This window comes from Nicrophorus vespilloides, unplaced genomic scaffold (assembly GCF_001412225.1).
Source record: "Nicrophorus vespilloides isolate i.1.1-1 unplaced genomic scaffold, Nicve_v1.0, whole genome shotgun sequence".
Classification (NCBI taxonomy): domain Eukaryota; kingdom Metazoa; phylum Arthropoda; class Insecta; order Coleoptera; family Silphidae; genus Nicrophorus; species Nicrophorus vespilloides.
Window position 1 is genome coordinate 19933 of NW_017097157.1, and position 23617 is coordinate 43549.

At 34.8% G+C, this 23617-nt stretch overlaps 1 protein-coding gene across 7 annotated transcripts in view; it reads left to right on the forward strand.

Moving 5' to 3' along the window:
* LOC108559188 (RNA-binding protein Musashi homolog Rbp6) overlaps positions 1–23617 on the forward strand; it is a 72324-nt gene that overhangs the window by 18255 nt on the left and 30452 nt on the right. For all 7 annotated transcript variants that reach the window (XM_017916365.1, XM_017916362.1, XM_017916364.1 and 4 more), the window contains 2 exons: positions 5537–5629; positions 22591–22639. In XM_017916365.1, coding sequence (XP_017771854.1) covers positions 5537–5629; positions 22591–22639 — 142 coding nt within the window. The remainder of the gene's footprint in view (positions 1–5536; positions 5630–22590; positions 22640–23617) is intronic.

Below are 23617 nucleotides of genomic sequence, written 5' to 3' on the forward strand. Positions count from 1 at the left end.
TAAAATCTTATGGGAAATCTTCTTTTTTTTTTTATATAAGCTTAAGTTTCATGGATGGACAGAAGTAGTCTTAATAACTTTATCAGCTTAAAATTGTCGTCCTGCAACGATTTTCATTCTAAATTTACAATTTTAATATAAATGAGAAATCGAAATAGTGAATAATGAAGGAACGTTAAGGTATGAATGTATGAATCATTCAATGAATTTAGTAAACAAATAATCCGACCTTTAGCGGTTTGGTAATACAATATGCATATGCACTTAAATGCGGTTCTAACGTTTCCCGAAAACACATCAGGATTTGCATACATCTTTTATAATCATAACGCAACGTTACAAATTATCACCATTACATTATTTCACTAACTATTACATTTTCTGTCTTTATTTTTATCAATTGCATAAATCATGAACATGATAAACATGATTTAACGGTTGTAGTTGATGGATCCTATAGGAGGGTAGATTCTCATAGATGCGATGTCATCTAGGCTTAATGTCTCAGAACATTGTTTTTATCATAGAAGGAACGGCAGTAAAAAGCCTAATAAATTTAGATAATGTTTTCTGCGCGAAGCATAAAAATGAAATACAATGTTTTGTTATATAATAGAGTTTTCAGTCTACGAGATTTAATATAATAACAATACAAAGCAAAAACTATTACGTTTTCTTTATGTTAATTCACAAAATTAAGTATGTAAACTGTTTAAAATAATAATTTTGCATTCAAATCTCTGTTTGAACTAATAATCAAATAAGTGTTAAAAAAAATTGTGTACGATTTATCCACTTTGTTGCGTTGCAAAAATGTAATATCGAATTTGGATCGAAAGCCACGAAATAGTTTCAGTGAAAATATTACGAACATTCCGGTGTAAATCCATAAATTATTTTCATTCTATAGCATAACAAAAATATTTCTATATTCACATATTTATACATTTTATAAAATGTCCAATCAAAATTTAACAACAACAAAAAAACGAAATACTAAATCTATAACTACTATTATTTCTATGCACACGAAAAATTCATCATTTTTTTAAATGAATGAAACCTTTACAAAAATGAATTTTATTAATTTTTATAGTTGTTTTTTAGAATGATTTAATAATTAGTGAAATATTATGAGAATCTTTGCTGAGATTGAAAACTTGTTGTTTATGGGATGCCATTAAAGCGAGATTAATTATATAAATAGATTGTTATCTGGATATAATTGAGTTTGAGAGTGTTAAAACTGATAGGTTTCAATTAACGGTGGAAGGAGGAGGAGGAGGAGGACTGAGCGAGAAAGTTCTGCGTTAATCTGAATCCTGTTGATGTTTTCGTTTTCGGAGTTTGTTGTTTGGGGTGGAGGCGGAGGCGGAGGCGGCGACGCTTCGGAGCTCCATAGCTGCGGGCCGCCGTGTATTGTTTTTGAAATATCAAAATTAATTGTTACGTGCACGTTAAAGTTGTGTAAGTTTCGTTGAGTGTAATAATTTAAGGCATCTCTCACATATTAAGTGAAGTTGCGTCAAGCGTGGCTCATTTATCAGAACCCCCCGTCTTGTCAAGAGGTGCGAGCGTCGCGACGCCGCCGCCACCGTTATGAACTTATTAATTAATTTTAAACAAATTGCCGTTTTGGCACTGCGTGCGTGTGTAATTTATGGCTTTCGCTTGAATAAAACTGGACATTTACAAAATAAACTGAAAAGGTTTCATCGAATTTATTTCATACAGTTAAAATAGTCAAATTTAAGAAAAGTTGAAACAATTTTTAGCAGTCACTACTGAGAATTCAATAAATAAGTTAAGGATCTCTACAATAGCTTGAAAATCGATTTCGATCCTGGATTTGGAAATGGGGATTATGCGAAGTACTCTGTGTGAAAAGGAGAGAAAAAAAATTACATATATAAAGGGAGAATGAAAAAAAAAAGGGAGCACTTCCCATTCCCGATATCCATTGACTATTGCCATTCAAGCGGATATATATATTTTTTTGTCTTCCTTCCACCCTTGAAAACTGAAGAGAATCAATGGACAGAGACAAAAAATAAACGTAAATTGCTGCCGGTTAATCAATGGATTAATTGTACATTTTCGTATTGTACAGAATCGATTCTTTTCCTTTTCAACTTTCGCACGCAAAAAACTTTTCTAATTGGTTTTTTCTTTTAATTACAAATAATAATTATTAATAATTTCAATTTGTAAGAGCAATTGAATTAGATTGTGTGTATTTTGATGTAAACTGCTGATGATTCCCTTTGAATTGAGGTGTCGCAGTTCGTTTTCAATTGCAAATCATCGATTTTATAATTGCGAAACATCTGGTAACAATGGATCCATTAATAATTTATAAATAGCCTCAGCCGCCGCCCCCCCGCGCTTTGTGCGCCCCGGCGATTCCATTGTGTTCCGGTGCTTGGGGGGCGGTGGCCGGGAGCGGTATTAGCGATTCGTAAAGGAAATAATACGAGGAGTAGAATACAATAAAAAAAAAAGTCCATTCGATTCGGCCGCCCCACACATAATCGAATCCAGATGCAATCTGCGAGGTGACTTAGCGCCCTTCCATTTTCCGCCCCCCGCGATCGGTCACATCATACAAATAGGTCAGACCGTTAGAAAACGTCTAATCGATTGGAAATTGAAAGAAATAGAGAGAGAAGGAATTAAATAAGAGAAAAAAAGCGTTTGAAAAGAGGGTAATTAGAGTTCAATTAGTGCGTACGTTGCGTAAATTATTAATGACGATTGCGCTCATTTTTTTGTGTGTTTCTCTACTCGTTTTTATTTGAATCCAACTATTTTATAATTATCCAATTACCAGTTGAAATATTTAAATGTGGAAGCAATTAATCCGAACTCGTATTTCCACTAATTACCCTGAAAATCGTTTATTAATTTAGCAGCGGTAATTTTCATTTACTTTTTTTTTTTAATCGAATGCGGACGCAAGAAAGCAATAACTAATTGGAATGCGATGATTGTCGAAGTTACCTTTTGTGCCGGATCGAAAATGCTTACCTAACTTTCGGGTGTTTGCTTGAAGGCACGAAAACCGCACTGGAAATCAATTTGGATTTGCATACGGAAATCGTTCTCTCCCTCGACTCTCCAGCATTCGTCGAATCCTCTTGCGTGGGTTCGGAGAGATGAGATGGGAGAATGAGTGGAAAGGAGAAGAGATCGTGCTTGTTTTCGCTGTCGAGATTAGATTAATAACTGCTGTTGCTGCACATACGTAAGTGTGCTGTATCCTTCGAAAAGGACGCAGCTCCGTCTTGTTATTATTACCACCACGATGATGATGATCATTCCTTTTTTTTTCTTTTTCATTTCGCTGTTTGTTCCCTCAATTCTCTTCGCTTCTTTCTTCCGTCGCATGAATCAGCACAAATTTAATCTCAATATAATTACGAGAGCATTGTTATTTACCAGAGAAAATAAAAACTGTACGAATTGTCTTACTTAACGACTTCCTACTATTAACTATAAGAAACAATTTAAATAATATTTCAATAAACTTAATTCGTTTTTAAGCAAAAGCAAACGACGTCAATAAGATCAAAACTGAAATATATATTTTTAGCTTTTAGCTATTTCCAGAGCTCATATAAAATGACCCATTTTTAAACTTGCATAAAATCTATTTGAACTCTTGCACAAAATTTGGCATAAAATATTTTTCTATTAATTACACTGAAACTAAACGAATAAAAAGCTCTTTCGTGTATTTATTAAATTCAATGAAAAAATGATTTAAAACGATGAATAAATAAACTGTATTAATAAAAACTAAAATTAAATTAATGGAAAATTGTTGCAGCTCCATACTTTTTTTTTAATAACGTTTAAATTGAATAAAGTTTAATTCGTATGATGATTTCATTAACTATATTAAAGCAAATTCGCAAATTTATTTGAAATTAAATGAATATGAAATTTATATACAGTGAAACCTCGCTTAAAGAGTGACGATGAGAAGAGTAGTCCTTGTGTAAACATATTATGTGTATTTTTGAATATGTTTCATTATACAATTAAAAAAAGTTTGTATTGAATACACGTTTAAATGATTGATTTATAAAAAAAAAAGTATCTATAACTTTAGTAAATTTATAAATTGAATTTGGGCATGGTTTAAGAAGATTTTAAGAATATTTATGGATGAGAATCAAACGAAAATAGTGTACAGATTTATTCGAGTGTGTGCATATTTGCTTATATATTGGATGTGGGTGGAAAATGGTGCGCATAAACTTATCAGGGTGAAATTCTCGTAGGGGATGTTTCGACTCGCCGATTGAATTTATGCGTCGTGCGGGTGAAGAGTGTGTGGAATGTGCGGGTATTTTAAAATTTTGCGGATATAAGCGGAAATCGATGCTAACGCCGTTTGCACAACAGTTTAGGGATTTATTTGGGCGCAATAAAAAAAAGTAAATGTAAATAATATATGCGTGTAGGGGGATGAAAGTCGGTAGTCAAAGTAAATACACTATTTTTCATTATATATATATTTTTTTTTTTCGGTGGTGCATTTGGAGTGAGTGCTTGGTCTACTCTTCGTTTCGTTTCTCTTCTTTTTTTTTTGGTAGCAAGGCTACATATATTATTCACATTGCTAAAATATACATGGAAATTTTTATTTGCATGCGAATGCTCTCGCTTGACGTGGGGAGTGCAGGATGCGAAAGGGGGGTTTGTCCCAGGATAAATGAATGTGTGGTGGAGGGAAGAGTTGGAAAAAAAATATATATATATAACTATGTGTGTGTGTGTATAAGTATTACTATATATGTTGAGCTGCAGGATGAGGACTTTCGGACCGAGGGGGCTCCGGTGTGTTTTAGGGATTTTCCGTTTTAATTACTTGGAGATAAAGTGAAGGGATTAATGGCGTGATGGAGCAGTTCGTGGGTTTAGAAAGCCGGTGCCCCGTGCAGACCATTAACTTTATATACCAAAAACGTGCCTCCGGCACGTACCACGATATTGACCTACCTATCGTGAACTTGCTTCCAAAAAAAAAATAAAACAAAAAGAAGAAATTTTCATTTTTTCTTTATTGTTTTTTTTTTTGCACCCAAACATTGCATAAATCCAGTTTTCCGACTCAATTAGAAGAGGAGGCGCGCAGCGCCTCGGATTACATGAAGTTGAAATGTATTTGCATACCGTTAGCAGGAACTTTTTAAATTATCTCTTGGGTTTTGCGAGCGAAAAAATAAAAATAAATAAAGGGGTAGTAATTCTCTGTTTGATCATCATTTCTTCAAGAAAACCTTCGCCGTTTGAAAGAAGAATGTGTTCGTATTTATTTTTAAATACAAGATTTATACTTTAACTTTTTTTAACGACATTAAGAGATTCACGACCTTTTTGTTTTAATCCCACTGAAAACTTTGCAACTGCACAAAGACAGTCTTAATACTGCTATAATTAGTATTATAACTCTAATGATTCATTAATTATAATGTAAAATTTGATTATTTAATTTTTTAATGTATTTTCTTTTTTGTGTGATTTGCAGATGGTAACCAGGACGAAAAAGATATTCGTGGGTGGCCTTTCAGCGCCCACGACCCTTGAAGATGTCAAAAATTACTTCGAGCAGTTCGGTCCGGTGAGTGGAATCTATTGCTTCTATCATCCATTTCCCCAATATTAGTCAATTTCTCAAAAGAAATTCTTTAAGTTTGCATTAAACTCAAAGTAAATCTAGAATTTGAGAAACGACAATTCACTATAGTTGAAAGTAATCTGTATTCAATTAGTTTTATAATTCAATCAATTTGTATTTGATAATTTAATTACAATTTGTATTTGATTAAAACCAATAAAAAATTATTAAAAAAGTTTCAAAAAATGTTTTCTAAATTTATTTAATTTCAATTAGTGTACATAATATAAACGTAATTTACTAACTTTTACTAATCAATGATTTTTTCCAAACTACTAATTTTTTTACAATTACGTTTTTACTAATTTTTTCTTCCAATCAATTAGAAATAATTTTAGTAATAATAACGTCAATTAGTTTCAGAAAGAAAATTTATTATACTGTTTTTTTTAAGTAAATTAGTATAATTGTGGGTATTGTATTTGCTTTTGTCGCATATTGTTTCGAGTTGTTCCTTTCTCACAACTTTGCCATTAAATTCATTATGGAACTGTGTACGTTTATATTTCGATGCGTGTCTCACACAACCGCAGCTAAAAATAGATTTTCGTAACGATTCATTAAAAAAAAAATTAAATAGAAAACAGTCGACATTAAGAAAACTTTTAGTTTTATAAGAAAACATGATAATTATTTCAGTTTCATTATATTAACAAACAAAAAATACTAACCCTTTCCAGCCCAAGTTATTCCAAATGGAATCATTAATTTTTAAATTCAATTTTGTCTTTCGACGATTAAAACTGTTGGAAGAAACTAATGTGAATTGAAGCTAGATGGATTTTTAACAGTAGGCAATAATGAATAATGAAAAAAATGGGCTGGAAATTATATAGTTTCTTGAATGTTGCTTTTTGAAAATGAACGTGTATATTATTTATGTAACAGTTGTGTAAATTTTCGTTTAAAACTTTGGTAATCAAACTTGTGACACGAAGTTGCGCCTGAAATATATTCAGATTCAGAAAACGATTAAGAACTTGATGCGCACAAAGCTTTCTCTCTCCGATGCGTTTGCAATTTTATGAGGAAAATCTAATAGGCTTGGGCGGAATTGAAAATTTAAAAGAGTGGAGGAACGGTAACTAACAAAAAAATAAATAAAAGAGAATATGCAAAGAGATAGAAAAAAAAAATATGTAGAAGAAAAATAATGATGAAGAAGAAAATATATGGGTTGGAGGGTTGAGAGTGGAACGATGATGATGATGATGAAATGCGATTTCGGGTAGGAGAGTTTGTTTGGAGCGGATAAAGTTTTATAAATGAGGTACCGTACATCGCGAATTTAACGAGATAGAAATGGGATTGCACGAATGGAAAAGTTTATTTTGGACGTGAATGTACATTTACGTATGTGCACACGGAGGAAGAAAACCGCTAGAAGTTGAAGAAATTGATGTTCGGATGTGCATCGCGTGATGCGGCAATTTGCATTATCCCTGTTTATTAATTGCGTCCTCTCCAAAGGGACTCGAGGTTGAAATAAATAAGGGAGGAGGCGGCTGTGTGTGTGTATGCACGGGGGGTGGTCATTAAACGTGAGGTCAGATCGTGTTAAACGGAGACACAGTTGAAACTCTAATCAAAGTGCGACCGAAGCGAAATCACCTTTAATTTAATCCGTCGATTCTTCACCATCAATCCAATTAAGCTGCCCATTGATGGATACGAACTCTGAGCAACAACTTTTCCTATAAAAAAACGCAACAGAAATGCAGAATTCCCTATTCCTCTGTGGCTGCTGCTGCTGTTGTTGTTTCGTTCCTTTTTCAACCCTCTTTGTGTCGCTTGCTGCAGCAATTAACTTGCTTCTAACAACCACCCCCGATGGAGCATGGCCAGGTTAAAATCAGGTGTCGTTGGTTGCAGCTGTGCCTCGATTTGCATGCGTCATCTGCCTTCCCTCCCTCTAGAAAAAAAAAACAAAATAAAACAAAAGATAAATAAACAACAACCACCCACGCCGTCCTTTCTAAATTGCTTTAAAGAAAGAAAACAAAAGTTGTCTTTACATGAGAAATTAACTTGAAAAAAAAATATTGAATGAATAGTTACGCAATTTCGTTCGCGCAATTAATTATCCAAAAACTAATTACTGCGCATCAATAAATCGGAAAATATAACATCAACAATCAACGTACGTTCGGTTCCCGTTGATTGCAATCACCTAATTAATGAACTGATACAAAGTGAGCCAGTTGCTGCGTGTGTTAATAAATAAATTATTTATTTTAACGATATTTCAACGAATCATTTTTTGCCATCGGTTTATTAATTAATATTACGTAGTAACATTTCTATGAAAATATATCTACTGGAATGTTTCAGCTGTCAATTGCTAAGAGCTGTCATTTACTACGAGCTGTCAATTGCTATGAGCTGTCATTTATGTCAACACTGAAAATGCTCTATCATCATTACGGGATAACCACGCAAATTAATTACATAATTCTACAAGAAACGTATATTGGAGACTGTCACCTTTCAAATGATACAAATCTTGTATTGATATTACGATTTTGACAGTTCATATCATACGAACTGTCAGGAATGTCTGAAAATAACAAATAATTTTTGCCATCGGTTTATTAATTAATATTACGTAGTAACATTTCTATGAAAATATATCTACTGGAATGTTTCAGCTGTTAATTGCTACGAGTTGTCATTTACTACGAGCTGTCAATTGTTATGAGCTGTCATTTATGTCAACATTGAAAATGCTCTATCATCATTACGGGATAACCACGCAAATTAATTACATAATTCTACAAGAAACAACTGTCATGTCAATTCTGAAAATACTGAAAGTTAAACATTATTAAAGTAAGTGTTTAAACTGATGAGAAATAAAGGGATTTGTAAAAAAAAAAGAAAATAAGTTTTGCTTGAAATTATTTTATATAAAATATATATTATATAAAGTGTTGCGGTTGCGAAATTGAGTTCTTCCATTCCATTTTTCTTCTTTTTTTTTCCCCTCTCGCATCTACTTCTTTGTTGTCGTGTTTCCTAGATTAGAGAGGAAATAGTGCGGATGGTTTCAATTTGCTGTTAAATATTTTTCAAGTAATGGTCCGTCCCGTTTTTATCGTGGCAGACTCCACTCCTTTTTCTTATTTCCTTCTTTCTTCAGCACACATTTTCATTCCCCCTTATTTCCCGCTCCCCCTGGTGAAAAATCGTCTCCTGGGGAAAATCGTTACGGCGAAAAGAGCCCACGCACCGCAGCGAAAGTAAGAAGCGAAAAAGAAAAGATATTGGACAGCGTTGGTAATGTGAAAACGGAAGGAAACGAAACAGAATAAATAAATAAAAGAAAATAAACAAGAGGTTTTCAATTTTCGCAGCAATAAAACTGCGGGTGCAAAGAAGAAACAAAAAACACATACACGTTGAATTAGAGAGAAGATGGATCCAATTAAATGCTCATAGATAATTCGCGCACAGATTCTGCACAGAGGATGGTAGTAATTTCCCCCAGGAGTGGGCATTTTAATATTTTAAATGTAAACTCGCATCCGACGCGAATTGACGCGATCTCCGCTAGAGAACGCCGGAAACGGAAACGAAGATAATATGAGCAGGGTGTATAAATATTGAAATAAGGTGAGAGCCGGTGCATCCGAGCGCCGTTTGCACAAAACGATTCGCGGAAGTTTTAAACGAACAAATCTTAACGGAAGCATTATTTTCAACAAAAAAAAATCCTTCAAGGAAATCATTTGAATTGTTTTTTTCCTAACAATTTCATTAGATAAATTGTAATTAAAATTGCATCGTTGAACTACATTTATTTTTACTCATTCTATTTGCTCATTCACTACACTTCCAAGGTGCTTAAAATAGAAGCAGAGTTTCTTGGAAATCGATATTCGCAGTGGCGATAAGATGTTGAGCTTCGCGTCGGGGGTGTTGTTTTGCGTCGGGAAATCGTCAGGGGTAAATCTTCTCCGAAAGTTGCTTGTCATTCAAGGAAGTAGTGGAAGCGACGAAGTTAATAGATACCGAATTAATTAGATCGGATTGAAGGGTTGTCGGGGATTGAGTGGATAAGTCCGTGACGTTTCGGACTTTGGTTTCTGAAACCCCTGAAAGGTGTTCTGTCGTTTTAGTTGGAACAACAATTTCCGTAGCAAATCATTATTAAAGTGTCCCAACTAATATTATAACTAAATTAAGAACATAAATAAAGGGCTTTTCTCTCTATCTGGCGCAAAGGTCTTCTCACCCTCGTCGGTTTTAAAGCCCTTCGGGCTTCGACCCAAAATCGCATCTGGCCTTTTACCGATACAAGCAACCTCTATTAATTTTACGGTCTCCGTGAAAATACGAAAAACCACCACCAATAGTTTATGGACTTCCCAGATAATGAGAGACGAATAAAAAAAATATTTTCTCGTTCTTTTTGCCGTATCCATTCGGTTTAATGACTTTCCTTTTTCCACCCCGGTTTTTGCTCGAAACCTCGCGGGGAACGGCATAAAACACTCATAAGGGTTGATACATATATACACATTACGTTTTCGCTCTCGCTGAAAAGTCTTGTTTGAAGGGATGCAGCGTGTTGGGGGAGGGTTTTTGAGGATGGAAATGATATTTTCAGCCTCTTCAACTTCAACCGGAAAGATTTATTCTGTATAAATGCGAGAGAGAGAGAGCCTCTTCTGGAAACTTCGGCGCCAGCGAAAATACGGGATTTAATTAAAATTTTTACCAACTTTATAATTCAACTAATTCACTTTGTATGAAGCATGGAGATGGAGATAGAGAAAAGGAGCAAGTGAAAAAAAAAATGGTAGAGGAATGAGCGAGGACGAGAGAGGGATGAATAAGAGTAAGTACGGAAAATGAAAGAAAAAAGGAAGAAGTGAAAAATATACGGAGGGAACTAGGATTCGCTAGGTAGAAGCGCTGCTTCCGCAATAAATTACAACTATTTAAATTCCCTTTAGAAAGTTCACTAGACCGGTGTTCCGTTGAAGAAGTTTTTTTGGTATAATTGATGAATCTTTACTAATTAAAGGGTCACATCCCTTCTTTCAATTCATTCACCTACAATTAAAAATATTAGTGCAGGAAGATACAAATCTGTCTCAATTAGTCTCATCAAAAAGGCCTTAATTTTATTAATAATAATATAACATAAAAAGTTGAAAAAATAGCCAAATCTTATTTATTTATTACAATTATTAAAAAATATATCAAAAATGCTCAATTTTAAACTATTTTTGTTGTAGTCATGTAATATATAAAGAAGAGATTAACAATGAAACCTAATTAGTGTAAATTAATTTTGCTTTAGTTAATTGATAAAACATAAAAAAAGAATCAGGTAAATAATAATCAGAAGAACAAAGAGAGAAAAAGTCGTTTTATTTAATTAAATTTCTGTAAAACGTGCAGGAACATTCGAATGCAACATTTTTAATATTAAATATTTCCCTTTTACAATTAAAAATATTAGTGCAGGAAGATACAAATCTGTCTCAATTAGTCTCATCAAAAAGGCCTTAATTTTATCGATAATAATATAACATAAAAAGTTGAAAAAATAGTCAAATCTTATTTATTTATTACAATTATTAAAAAATATATCAAAAATGCTCAATTTTAAACTATTTTTGTTGTAGTCATGTGATATATAAAGAAGAGATTAACAATGAAAACTAATTAGTGTAAATTAATTTTGCTTCAGTTAAGTGATAAAAGATAAAAAAGAATCAGGTAAATAATAATGGGAAGAACAAAGAGAGAAAAAGTTGTTTTATTTAATTAAATTTCTGTAAAACGTGCAGGAACATTCGAATGCAACATTTTTAATATTAAATATTTCCCTTTTACAATTAAAAATATTAGTGCAGGAAGATACAAATCTGTCTCAATTAGTCTCATCAAAAAGGCCTTAATTTTATCGATAATAATATAACATAAAAAGTTGAAAAAAATAGCCAAATCTTATTTATTTATTACAATTATAAAAAAATATTTCAAAAATACTCAATTTTAAACTATTTTTGTTGTAGTCATGTAATATATAAAGAAGAGATTAACAATGAAAACTAATTAGTGTAAATTAATTTTGCTTCAGTTAATTGATAAAAGATAAAAAAAAGAATCAGGTAAATAATAATGAGAAGAACAAAGAGAGAAAAAGTCGTTTTATTTAATTAAATTTCTGTAAAACGTGCAGGAACATTCGAATGCAACATTTTTAATATTAAATATTTCCCTTTTACAATTAATAATATTAGTGCAGGAAGATACAAATCTGTCTCAATTAGTCTCATCAAAAAGGCCTTAATTTTATCGATAATAATATAACTTAAAAAGTTGAAAAATAGCCAAATCTTATTTATTAATTATAATTATTAAAAAATGCTCAATTTGCACTATTTTTGTTGTAGTCATGTAATATATAAAGAAGAGATTAACAATGAAAACTAATTAGTGTAAATTAATTTTGCTTCAGTTAATTGATAAAAGATAAAAAAAGAATCAGGTAAATAATAATGAGAAGAACAAAGAGAGAAAAAGTCGTTTTATTTAATTAAATTTCTGTAAAACGTGCAGGAACATTCGAATGCAACATTTTTAATATTAAATATTTCCCTTTATTTCCGTGGGAGAAGCATTAAAAGCGCCCTTCAACATCTTTTTCTCTTTCTCTCGGCTCTCTGTACGTACGCGTTTTCCAGCAAATGCACAAGATGCGTTCACAACCGAGCGCTTTTCTATGGAAGAGGTGCATTACAAGTATTAAAAACTGCGGCACAAAGGCCCTTTTGTCTATGCGTGTTTATACACACCAGGGAGTGAGCCTCCTACATTCCACCTCTTCCGTCGGATTTTTTTGTTCACTTCTTCGTTCGCTCCTCCTAGCATTCCTTTCCTTCTCCTACGCTCAGAGAGAGAAAGAAGGGCGCGCGTTCACCAAGAAGAAAGGCTTATTTTTAGACGTTCGATTGTAATCCCTTGAAGGTGAGACGCTCGCTGTATCGATTCTGCCCCAACCATCGACAATAGGATTTTAGGGAAGGGAGAAGGGTTTCGGATTTCTTAATGGTACATTTCCTGCGGATGACGAGCAAGCAAATTAATATTTGTTCACGCAACGCGTTTTGTAATTAACAAACAAACACAAAAAACAATTATGTAAAAAAAATGAGAGTGGAAATGGTGGAAACGCCTCATCCAATGTTTATTGTTATGGCATGATTTGGCTCAGGACTGCTTTGAAATTGTAATTACACACGGTTGAATATGGTCACTACTGCGGCCCTCGATTAATAATGATCCTCACGGGACAATTTGACCCTAAAAGTGCTCCGAATTTATACCGAATTGTAGTGGTGTACAGATTTAATTTCGTAATACACTGATCACCGGATTTAATAAGTTCATTATATTAACTGATTCGACCCAAATCTCTAAACCATTATCACTACTACTACTATTAAAAACAAAACTATCTAATATCAATCGGATTTATTAAATTTGAATTTATTTTGCTGCGATTTCAATTAGAATTAAACTAATTGCCCGATAAATCCACGACAGATTGCTTTGCGTTTATTATTTATACAGAGCTTCGAGCTTTATATATTTTCCAGAGCTGCAATATCCATTCTAATCAGCGCGGAAAACCATTGAAGTATTCCAATGGTAATTAGGTTTTCGGGCGGATGGAGGGGGGGTGGGTTTTGCTGTTTAGTGCTTTGGGTCTGCGCTAATGTCCATTTTAGGGTTTTGCGATTTTAGTGCCGATTTTCATGCGCTATTCAATATTTTGTAAGCGGAGCCCTAATTTTCGGGGCCAGAATTTACGACCGTTTAATATCCATGCAGATTCAATAATTGAAATGGGGCCTCTACTTCTTTTTATTTTGGGTGAGCCGAAACACCCGACGTTCATCGTTGAATAATACAGCAAAACACGTTTCTTTCCATCTTTAATGCAGCACCGGTCAACGATTTTCCACAGGATGCTTTTCTGAAGGCCAAGGCCTTTCTTCCTCCATTTGGTATTCATCACAAGTTTAATAAAATCGAATTAAATCATAATTTAATATACTTTTGTATATAAATAATTTAGATTATTACGTAAGAATACATCTGATATTATTTATAATTTAATTTAAAACGTCTGAAATTGTATATAGACATTTCCATTATTTCGTACAATATGAGCCTTGTCCTCGTTCCAAAGAAATACGCTTTTGAATGTTATTATTATCACCATTTATTCTGGTGTGTTTGAAGAGGAGAGGCTTTACTATGCTGTGCGTTTGTATGCGAGGGAGAAAGCTTCGTTGATTAAAATATTTTATCAAGCCCTAAATGTTCCGGGAACGTCGGTCTTCGAAGGAAAATATTATTCCTTCCATCCAGAGGGTTGGAAAAACGCTTTGAGCTTCGACTTCGTCTCTTTCTCTCATTTTCGCTCTTCCCCCTTCGCTGCACCCAAGTCTTAGTCGAAAAAGAAAAGCGCCAAAGTCAAATATTTGAATGCGCGTCGAGGGGTTCGGAAAGCTAATTAAGTAAGAGTTTAACAGTGTATGTACACACTCTTACACACACATCTCTAATGCTCGCTACAATGACTGCTGCGAAGCTGATGAACTTAGTTTTCGGAAGTCCTGACGCTGCGAATGCAAAGCGGCCGCAAATGCGAGGGTTGCAAAATTACTGCTGCTACAACCCCAATCTGCACGAAAGAGAATAACCCTGCTCTCTCTCTCTCTTCCCACACACGAATTAATAACGACGTGTAAATAGGTAACTACTTCCATCATTATTATTATTAATTCAAAGCCTTTTTCGTAATCAACAACTTTTTATGAGGCGACGCGTAATCATCCGCCTGGGGTCCAAAATCCCTAAATCTACGCTCATTAAACGAAAGTATGAGAGGGTTTTCTTAATTTAATCCACCGTTTTTTTTTTTGAATTATTAAAGAGGTGTCCCGAAACTCTAATTATTGTAGGAAGGATAGTCAAGAGCGTATTCTTCTCTAATTATGCGAGTGGGGAATCTGAATCCTTGACACGGGGTGGCTAAAGTGGTATTTCCTTAGACAATACGTGCGGTTGAGTCACGGTCATCATCGTCGCTATCATCATGATCGTGTCATCAGAGACACGGCACAGGACGGACGGTTGAAGAGTCCTTTTGAAAGATGTGTAAAGAGAGAGAGAGAGAGAAAGAGAAGAACCCTCGAGCTCGTGCGACGCGTGACGGGGCATATGTCCAGGATACAAAAGCCTGGAAAACACTTATCTCTCCACTTCTCTCCCAAAGGACGAGGACGACGAGGACGACGACGAGCTGCTGCATAAGCGAAAAATACGAAAGAAAAAAAAAATATATATATGCGCATAATAATAATAATAATATAGAGGAAAGTAGAACGAAAAGTGGGATTCAGACCCTTCCCCCAATTACACATCACTTGTGTTTCCTATGTTATTACGATAGCTACAAAAGCTACAAAAAAAAGATATAAGCAACTCTGGGAAAAGCATGCATTAAGAGAAAGTCGATTTATACGTTTCAAAAGACTGACAAATAATCCATAATTCAACTGTGCTAATGATGCAGTTGTCGCGACCACTCGTCCTTCTGCAAGAGACGAATGGCTTTGAACGAACAGGATAGAAAAAAAAAGGACAAAAATAACACTGCGCAATTATTAAATACTGAAAGACGAGAGAGATTTGCAAGAAGAAGGAGAAAAAAACATTATATAAAGCGGAGGGTTTGGGTTGCGCGATTAATCCCTTATATAGAGGCGATGAGAAGAATGGAAGGAAGAGAAAGAAATCTTTTCTTTTTTTTACTTATTCCTGAAATTATTTTCGTTCGCGTGAGGAATCCACGGTGTATATTGTAATTGATGGTGGAGGAAGGAGAGAAGAGAGAGAGAGAGTATTCTGCGGGGGTTCCTTGGGAGCCATTTTGTTGATGCGCGTTCATCAATTCGGCAGTTTAATGGCACCTGAGAGACCTTAGGCATTCCCATCTCGGCCTGCTTTATTTTACCCACTTCCTCCATTTCTTCTCTTATTTTTATTTTATTCTCGCCTCTCCTTCGGCTGTTTTGGGAAATCAAAATTTACACATGAATCGCATTCGATTCCCAAAAGATTAAACGATCGGATTAGCAATTGATAAAGCGAAACCATCAGTTAATTTTGCGGTTCTAGAAAGGGTCTATTCTATATAAAAAAAAAGAAGGGTTATCCCTTCGGGTCGATAATCTCGCGGAAAAGGCACTTAATATTGATTCCGAACTGTAAGTTTCGAGTACAACCGTCGAAACGGTGCTCAATTCGGGAAAACCTAATTATCTTAAGGTGGGATTAAAATAGAGGAGCCGGAATAAAAGAGTAGACATAAACGAGAAACTGGAATTCCCGCAGCTATTTCGCTGATTAAAGTGATCTGGGGAAATCAACTAATTCCTCTCAATCCTTAAAAAAAGAAATATAGAAATAAAAGTAACGAAGATCCACTTGAATATAAAAAAAAAATTAATAATAATAAGAATTGAATCAGCGCTTCGGCCAAGTTAAATAAGTTATATGATTTTTCGGTGGATGGAAGGGAAGGTTTTTCAATCCATTACGATTCGCAAATATTTAGATACAGCCGCTCTCTGTGTGTTTATTCGCCGTTCGTTTCGTGTTTCCGCGCTGCTCCGCAATAAAAGATTATTATTTATTTTCAGCCGCAAATCCTTTTATAAGCCAATTTGTCTGTGCCAAGTTTGCTTGTCGTTTGCAAAGGTACATGGCATCATCGTTATAACAATATAAGTTAATATTCAATTTACCGCAGTTTACGATCTTGCTGTTACATATTTGCAAATTTTAAATTTAATATGAATTAAAAACATCATAAAATGAATTCAATTTAAATATTAATAAAATTACTTAATAAAGTAACTGATTTTCTTTTTATAAACCTTTTTTTGTGGATATTGAAAATCAATGACCCGGCGCATCCACCTGGCGATTTTATGGATTGTAGTACAAAAAATTTGCTAATTGTATGTAATAATTGATTCATATAGAAATTTAATGATTTTTAAAGTTATGCGAGTTAAAAAATGTAATAATACTCTAATTATGAGTTAATGAAATTTGAATTTTGATAATAATGAGGGAAATGCATATTAGATTATACCGGGACGAGATTAAAATTAGTGTGCAAGAGTGGAATGGAGAGGAGAGAGGATAAAAAAGAAAGAATGTGCATGATGCAGAACCGGAATTTCCTGCTGATTAAAGTGATCCAAGGGAAATCAACTGAAACTAGCTAAATCATTCAGCGCCGAACAGAGGCGAGTTTATTAATAGGATTTAGGAGTAAATTGGATGAAGACAGAGTCATGCAGAAATAGGAATATTTGTGTGTGTGTGTGGAAGGAAGAGTGGAAAGGAAAAGGATAAGAGAAAAAAAAAAGTAGTGGAAGAGGGATGCCATCACATACACAAACATAAATATAAATAAATGTTGTTTGCGTCGTTTACGTAACTCGGGCGTTTAGCATGCGAAACGAATCGCATTAAACAAAGCGTGACGCTCTCACGGGGTATAACCAAGCCTCTCCACCGTCCCCCATATCCTCCTGCCATCCTCGCTCGAGCTGCCGCCGCCCCCGCTTTTCGCCGCCCTCCGCCGCTTTTGATCTTATCCTGGGCATATTTATATATCTGGCGCACATACACACATGCCTCGCCGGAATCGATGTTAATGGCATTACAAGGCATGGAATTTGATTTACTTGATTTCGCTTCGTTATCGCATCGCACGCCCGCTTTTCCAGTCTCTCTCTCTCTCTTCTCTCTATTTGTACTTGAACATCTGTCTCTCTCACGAACTGCCGCTATCACTTCTTCTTCCGGACGAATCGGACCGGAAGTATGTGGATAAAATAGGGATCTGGGCGCGCCATTATCTCATCAAACTTTAATCCCAAAAAGAGAAAAGAAAAAAAGGCTTCAGGAATTTGACACCTGGGTGCGCCTCCACTTGCAGGCTTCCACAATGCGATTACTGGCTATTCAACCCCTTTCCACCCTCGAAGCCGAAGGGGGGATCTTTTAATAATTGCGCGAAACTTTTACGGAGGGTTGAGTTTTTGGAAACTTGAACCAACACCTCAGGAGGTTGGATCCTTCTCTTCTCAGCCCGGAAAAGTGTTAAGAAGTAAGAATTTCTAAAGTTCCTTCCGAATTACCTGCCACTGGCTGCGAGTTTGGTAATTTATCAGAGGAGTCTGTGAGCAGGATGGAAGAGGAGATGCACGGAGCGAGAGCGAAAAGGACGGACATGCCCTGGGATAGGCGAGGCAAGTGGAGGTGAAGTCAACTGGAAAATAGCCTCGACCCAACTTGCATATAGAGAGAAACGCGCCCTCCGCCCAAATCAAATATTAATATTAACGCCCCGAAAACCCCAACGCGAATCCACCATCCCCTACGAATTCAAACCTAAAACGATTCGCATAATCCCGGCGCATCCACCCAACAAATATTTTAAATTGACATCAAAATTATATCACTTACAATAGATTTTTCATTTCAAATACTTAATGGCTCAAAACTAAAGCATTTTTACAATACGCGATTTATAAAAACTTTATAATTAAACCTCAAATTAATAATTCCTCGATTTAATAATTCCCAGTGTTTCGCAACAACAATTAAATTTATAAAAAAAAAAACGAGGTTTGTATTTTAATTAAAATCGAACTACTACTACTATTATTATGCGTTTTTGTTTTCTTCTCTGCTCGTCGTCGAAACTAATTAATTTGCAAATTAAAAAACAAAAGTCATTTATAGAATGTATTAATTAATAAAACGAAATTTCCAATTACCGTGCACATTAACACATGCAGACTGAATATTTACAAACAAACAAAAAAAAACAATAAAAAAAAACATCATCAACAACAAAGAACAACAGGAAATGCGCGTATACATCTGTAATTATGAATTGTTCATTAGCGAAAAAATAATAATAATGCGAAAAAAAAACAACAACAAGAGAGTAATGGAAGGAAATAATGAATGGAAAACAGCGACGATAAAAAAAAATATGTGTGTGTGTGTGTATAAATGCAAAGTAAATTGTACGTTCTTTTTAATTAAAACATTTCTGCGCAATTATTGAAACAATGGCGGACGGACGGACAACAACAAAATGTTAAATTAATTTTTACTGTATTTGCAGCGAAAATTGAAAATAATTAATTTTCTGCCATATTTTAATAATGTTTCGTTTCCGTCGTGACGTAATAAAAAATAATGTAATAATAATAATAATAAAAATAAAAATAACTAAATTTAATTAAACGAGCATCGAAATTTATATAATAATATTGTTAATAAAAAAAAGAAAGAATATTAACAATTACGTGTTATTAATTCGGATGCTTTCGCAACGTGTTGCTGCTCACTTAACTAAGTTTAATTAAGAAAGTCCCGGTAATTGAGTCTTGCAATTATCGCGTATGAAGTTTCGCAGCTTTGTAGCTAAATTTGCATGTGTATTTGCTCAAATAATTTAAATAATATTTCACTTTTACACTTGTTTATTTTGTAAAAGATAAAATGATGTAACCCAGATTGTTTCGTGTTGTTGATTTTTTTTTTTTAATAAACTGTTTTCAAAGTGAAATCGGTTGTGCGAAGATGAATTGGTTTTGGCGTTGGGGAGGGCCGGATTAATTTAAATTGGAAAAGTGCGCTGGTGGAATGTATCTATGGATCAGGGTCTGGTGTTATGGGCGGTGATGGGGGGGGGGTTGGATTTTGAAGAGGCGGTCGTTCGGAATGTTGTGTACGTGATTTTAATTAAAGCTGTATGTGTTTGGGGTGCGGGGGGGAGGGTTTGGTGGACTCGCTTTGTGTGTAGTATTTGTTATGTGCGATGCGAGGGAGCGAGATGGAAACAGCTAATGGTGGCCTTTGTAATCTTATCCGGGTCGTCGTGTAAATCTTAAGGAAAGGTGAGGCAAGCGCATTTACATTCAAGCCCGGTCGACCTATAATTCAATAGGAGAAAAGTCGTTGGGTGGAGAAGTCTGTGGGGATCGTAATCTGGATGCATTCGAGAAAGAGGGATGTTCGAAACACAATATCGTTTTTTTTTTGTGTGTGTGTGCTGAATATTTATATAATATGATTTAATTTAAAGTTTCGCTCGACCGGGATTCAATTAAGAACGAAGGATTTTGTAACGCCCTTTTGGGGTTGTTGGAATGAGAGTTATCCGTTTTCAAGGATTCACAAGAGTTATACATATTAATGTCACGAGTACTGGTTGGGCGGTGGACTATAGGGGTTATGGGGGGGGATGATGGTCGTGCGGTTCGTTGTGTAGCAATTAATTGAAGAGGGTGAGCTTGGGTATAATTAGCAATGTGATTATACGTCATTACCAGAAGGTAAACTTGGATAAACATGAGCTTGTAATGTATTGTGCCGTTTGGTCACAGCAATATAAATTAACTGTAATTGAATAGATTACGCAATCGATAGGCGGAGCATCCTGTGTGTGGGCTAAATGTGCTGTTTATGTGTTATGTTGTGTTGTGTCTACGTATTATATTGGAGGTCGCAAAGTTCTCTCGTGGAATTTCATAATCAAATAATCCCGGACATATCACAAACGCCATAAAATATTAAAGGTAATTTGCATGTAAGGTGCAAGTTGGCGGGGGAATTTTGGATAATCCCGGGGATGTTGCGAATGTGGACAGCCAGTTGTTTAATGAAAGTCCCACAGGGTTTCGCATTTGCATCCGGACTTCTCTCTGCCCGAGCTAAACCAAACCAAACCGAAAGCCCGGGGTTCGTGGAGGGATGAGAATTATATTCTCTCTCTCTCTTTCTCTCTTTCTATCTGGTATTCCTGTCTCTCCCGGGATCTCTTGTGCAATCTCGAAAGCTCCCCCACGGCTGCTGCTCCTGCTGCACATCCTGCCACGCCAACCACCCTCGCAAAACTCCGGAATGGAAGTAAAATAAACCAAACTCGCAAGGACTTGACCCACCTCTTCTCTTCTCTCCACCACCACTTCTTCTTCTTCCGCTCTGCAAATAATTGACGTTCCCTGTCTTATTTCGTAACCGCCGAGACCATCTAGAAGCACAAGTCCATCATCCCTTATTTGATACATTATTTATAAGACGAAATCCTTCCGTTGGATGAAATACAGCATTATACTTTTCAAGAGAAAACTACTCTTATTGAAGTACATTAACATAACAATCATATACAACTGCAATTCCTTTTTGTCGCAGATTTCTTCTTAATTTCACTAAGTGATTTTACTTTACAGTTTATTAACTATACATTTTTATCAACTCAGATGAATGTTTGAACAAATATTAGTAATTATTTTGATCAATTTATTTTATTTAAGAAATTTAATTTTGTCTAATTTAAAAATGTTTCCTGCTTTATTTTTAATAAGATTTCAGTTAAAATGAGAATTGCAAATTGTTATTATATGTAAAATATTATAATTTTTATTAATTATATAAAAAAATCTAATAATATTATATAAATATAACTATAATAAAAGCAGCATGAATACTTTAATAGTTTTGACTATAGGACGTATAAAGTATACGTATGAACTATATTATTATCTTCATATATATTTTTTCTTCTTCTACGTTCTTTCCTGTTTGCTCGCTTGCTTGAATCGCAGTGACTATTTTTAAAACCGTAAAGAAGGAGCGTAAACGGAAAACGCTGCAAGTTTACGGCCGCCTCCAGGTATATTGCTCTTTAAGCATTCTGCAACAAACTTATAATCCCGTTTTTTTTTAAGAACCGAATTAACGAAAATATTACCCCAGAAGGTTTTCACACCCTGCGAGAATATAATATACTGTTTATAATCTTATATATAAAAAAAAAACAACTTATTATGCAACAAATTCGTTAATTAGACGAATCAAATTTAATAATTTATTTAATCAAGTAATTAGTTTTTACATAATAGATTTATAATTGTCCAAAGTATAATAATTAAAGTTTTTTTTTTGTTAAATGCAAAAATTTATTTCTTTTTTTAATAAACCCAATGACTTTGTGCATATTTTCCTGAAAAATTGAAAAAAAAATGTACAAATCTAAGCAGAAAGGGAGAAAGACTTATTTCATCGCGTTCGGATTAATAGGGGTAAAAAACACCCGCAGAGGGATGCTTTAATTAAAGCCGCACACTTTTTTTTTAATGAACAATTGCTGACAAAAGCGATGATGATTAATTCCTCCTTTCCGCCCACGCTTTCTTCGCATACAACTTCTATTTTTTTTGTGTGTGTGTGATTCCATCAAACGGAATAACATTTCGCGATTTCTCTATTAAATATATTCGGGTTTTCGTTCGTGCCTCGAATAATCGCCGGAATGCAAATACACCTCTCCACTCTTGACATATTATCGCAGCAGCCGCCGCTTCTACAGCCGCGTGCATCTCGAATGAAGCCGTCTTCTTCGTATCATCCATCCAATCGAAGAAGAAGAAAAAAAAAACACGTCGATTTCGAACATAATCTCTGCAGCTTCAACGAATCTTTTCTCCTCTCCGAGAAACGGCGCGCGGATTTTATTATAAAACGCTCGGATTACAAAACTATTGGAGCACTCTCGCATTTCTAATCTAATCTTCACCCTCTGTTTAAAATAAATTTGAATTCAACCTCCAACAGATTTCCATAGCAAATCAGTAGAAAAAAAAACTTTAATCCCAACTATTTTATTAATTTTCACTTTACAAATTATTTACGAATATGCAGATTACGAGTAAACATGAATCCCTTGAAAGCAATTTGTTTCATGATTTTTATTTTTCTGTTGTTTTTTGTTGCAGATCGAGGACGCCATGCTGATGTTCGACAAACAAACAAACCGACACAGAGGTGAGTTTCCGTTTCCGGTCGCCGCTCTACGCGTTTGCTGTAGAAAAATCATCCATATATTCATATCCGGGGTTAATCTGAATTTCAAAAAGTTTCCTTTAAAAAAAAAATGTGATACGCGGAGTGAACAGAAAATATGAAAAGAAAAAAAAACTAGATGGAAGCAAGTATTTTTATTCCCCTTTCGTTCACGTGTTTTGTTGGGGGATGGTTCCTTACTGCGAAAGTTATACATTTCCCAGTGTGTCGTGTGGGGTGGAGGTGGGTGGATTTCTCTTTCTCTAACATGCACGGAAGTTTTCTCGAAAACCACCCTTCGAATGTCCTCCACCATTCGATCCTTTTGGGGGGGAGGGATTGGGCGAAGAACGCATTTCGATAATTGAAACGGCGGCCGAATATTTATGTCGGTGCCGATTCGGAAGAGAAGATGCAGCAGCAGCAGCATAGACAAGTTTCGCGATCGAAAAGTTTGCCCCGAACCCCATTAGCCGAAATCAGTTCACCTTATATACCCTCATCCTACTACTTCTGCCGAAACTTTCGACTAAATTGCATTTGCGAACTCGCCCTTATTCCCTAATTAAAAAAAAATATATAGAAGAGAAAATAGCATAAAGATAGGAAATGGAAGGAAAGATGGAAGTGGTTCATGGAAGCGTATAAAAGCTAAGGGTTCCCTTTTTTTTAATATCCAATTTTAAACAAGTGCACGCGTTTCAGAGAAAAGTGATTAATTGACGAAACTTATTCAATTCATGCTGCAACTATTTACTCATTTTGCAACTAAGTTTATGTTTATATAATCACTTCGAATATGCAAATTAAAGATAAAAGAATGACCTTTCGACTGACCTCACTGCTAAATTCGTGGCATTTACACTTTTCCTGTAATGAGCTATCAAAATTGAACAACCCCAAGAGAGAAAATAACAAAAAGATAGGAAATGGAAGGAAAGATGGAAGTGGTTCATGGAA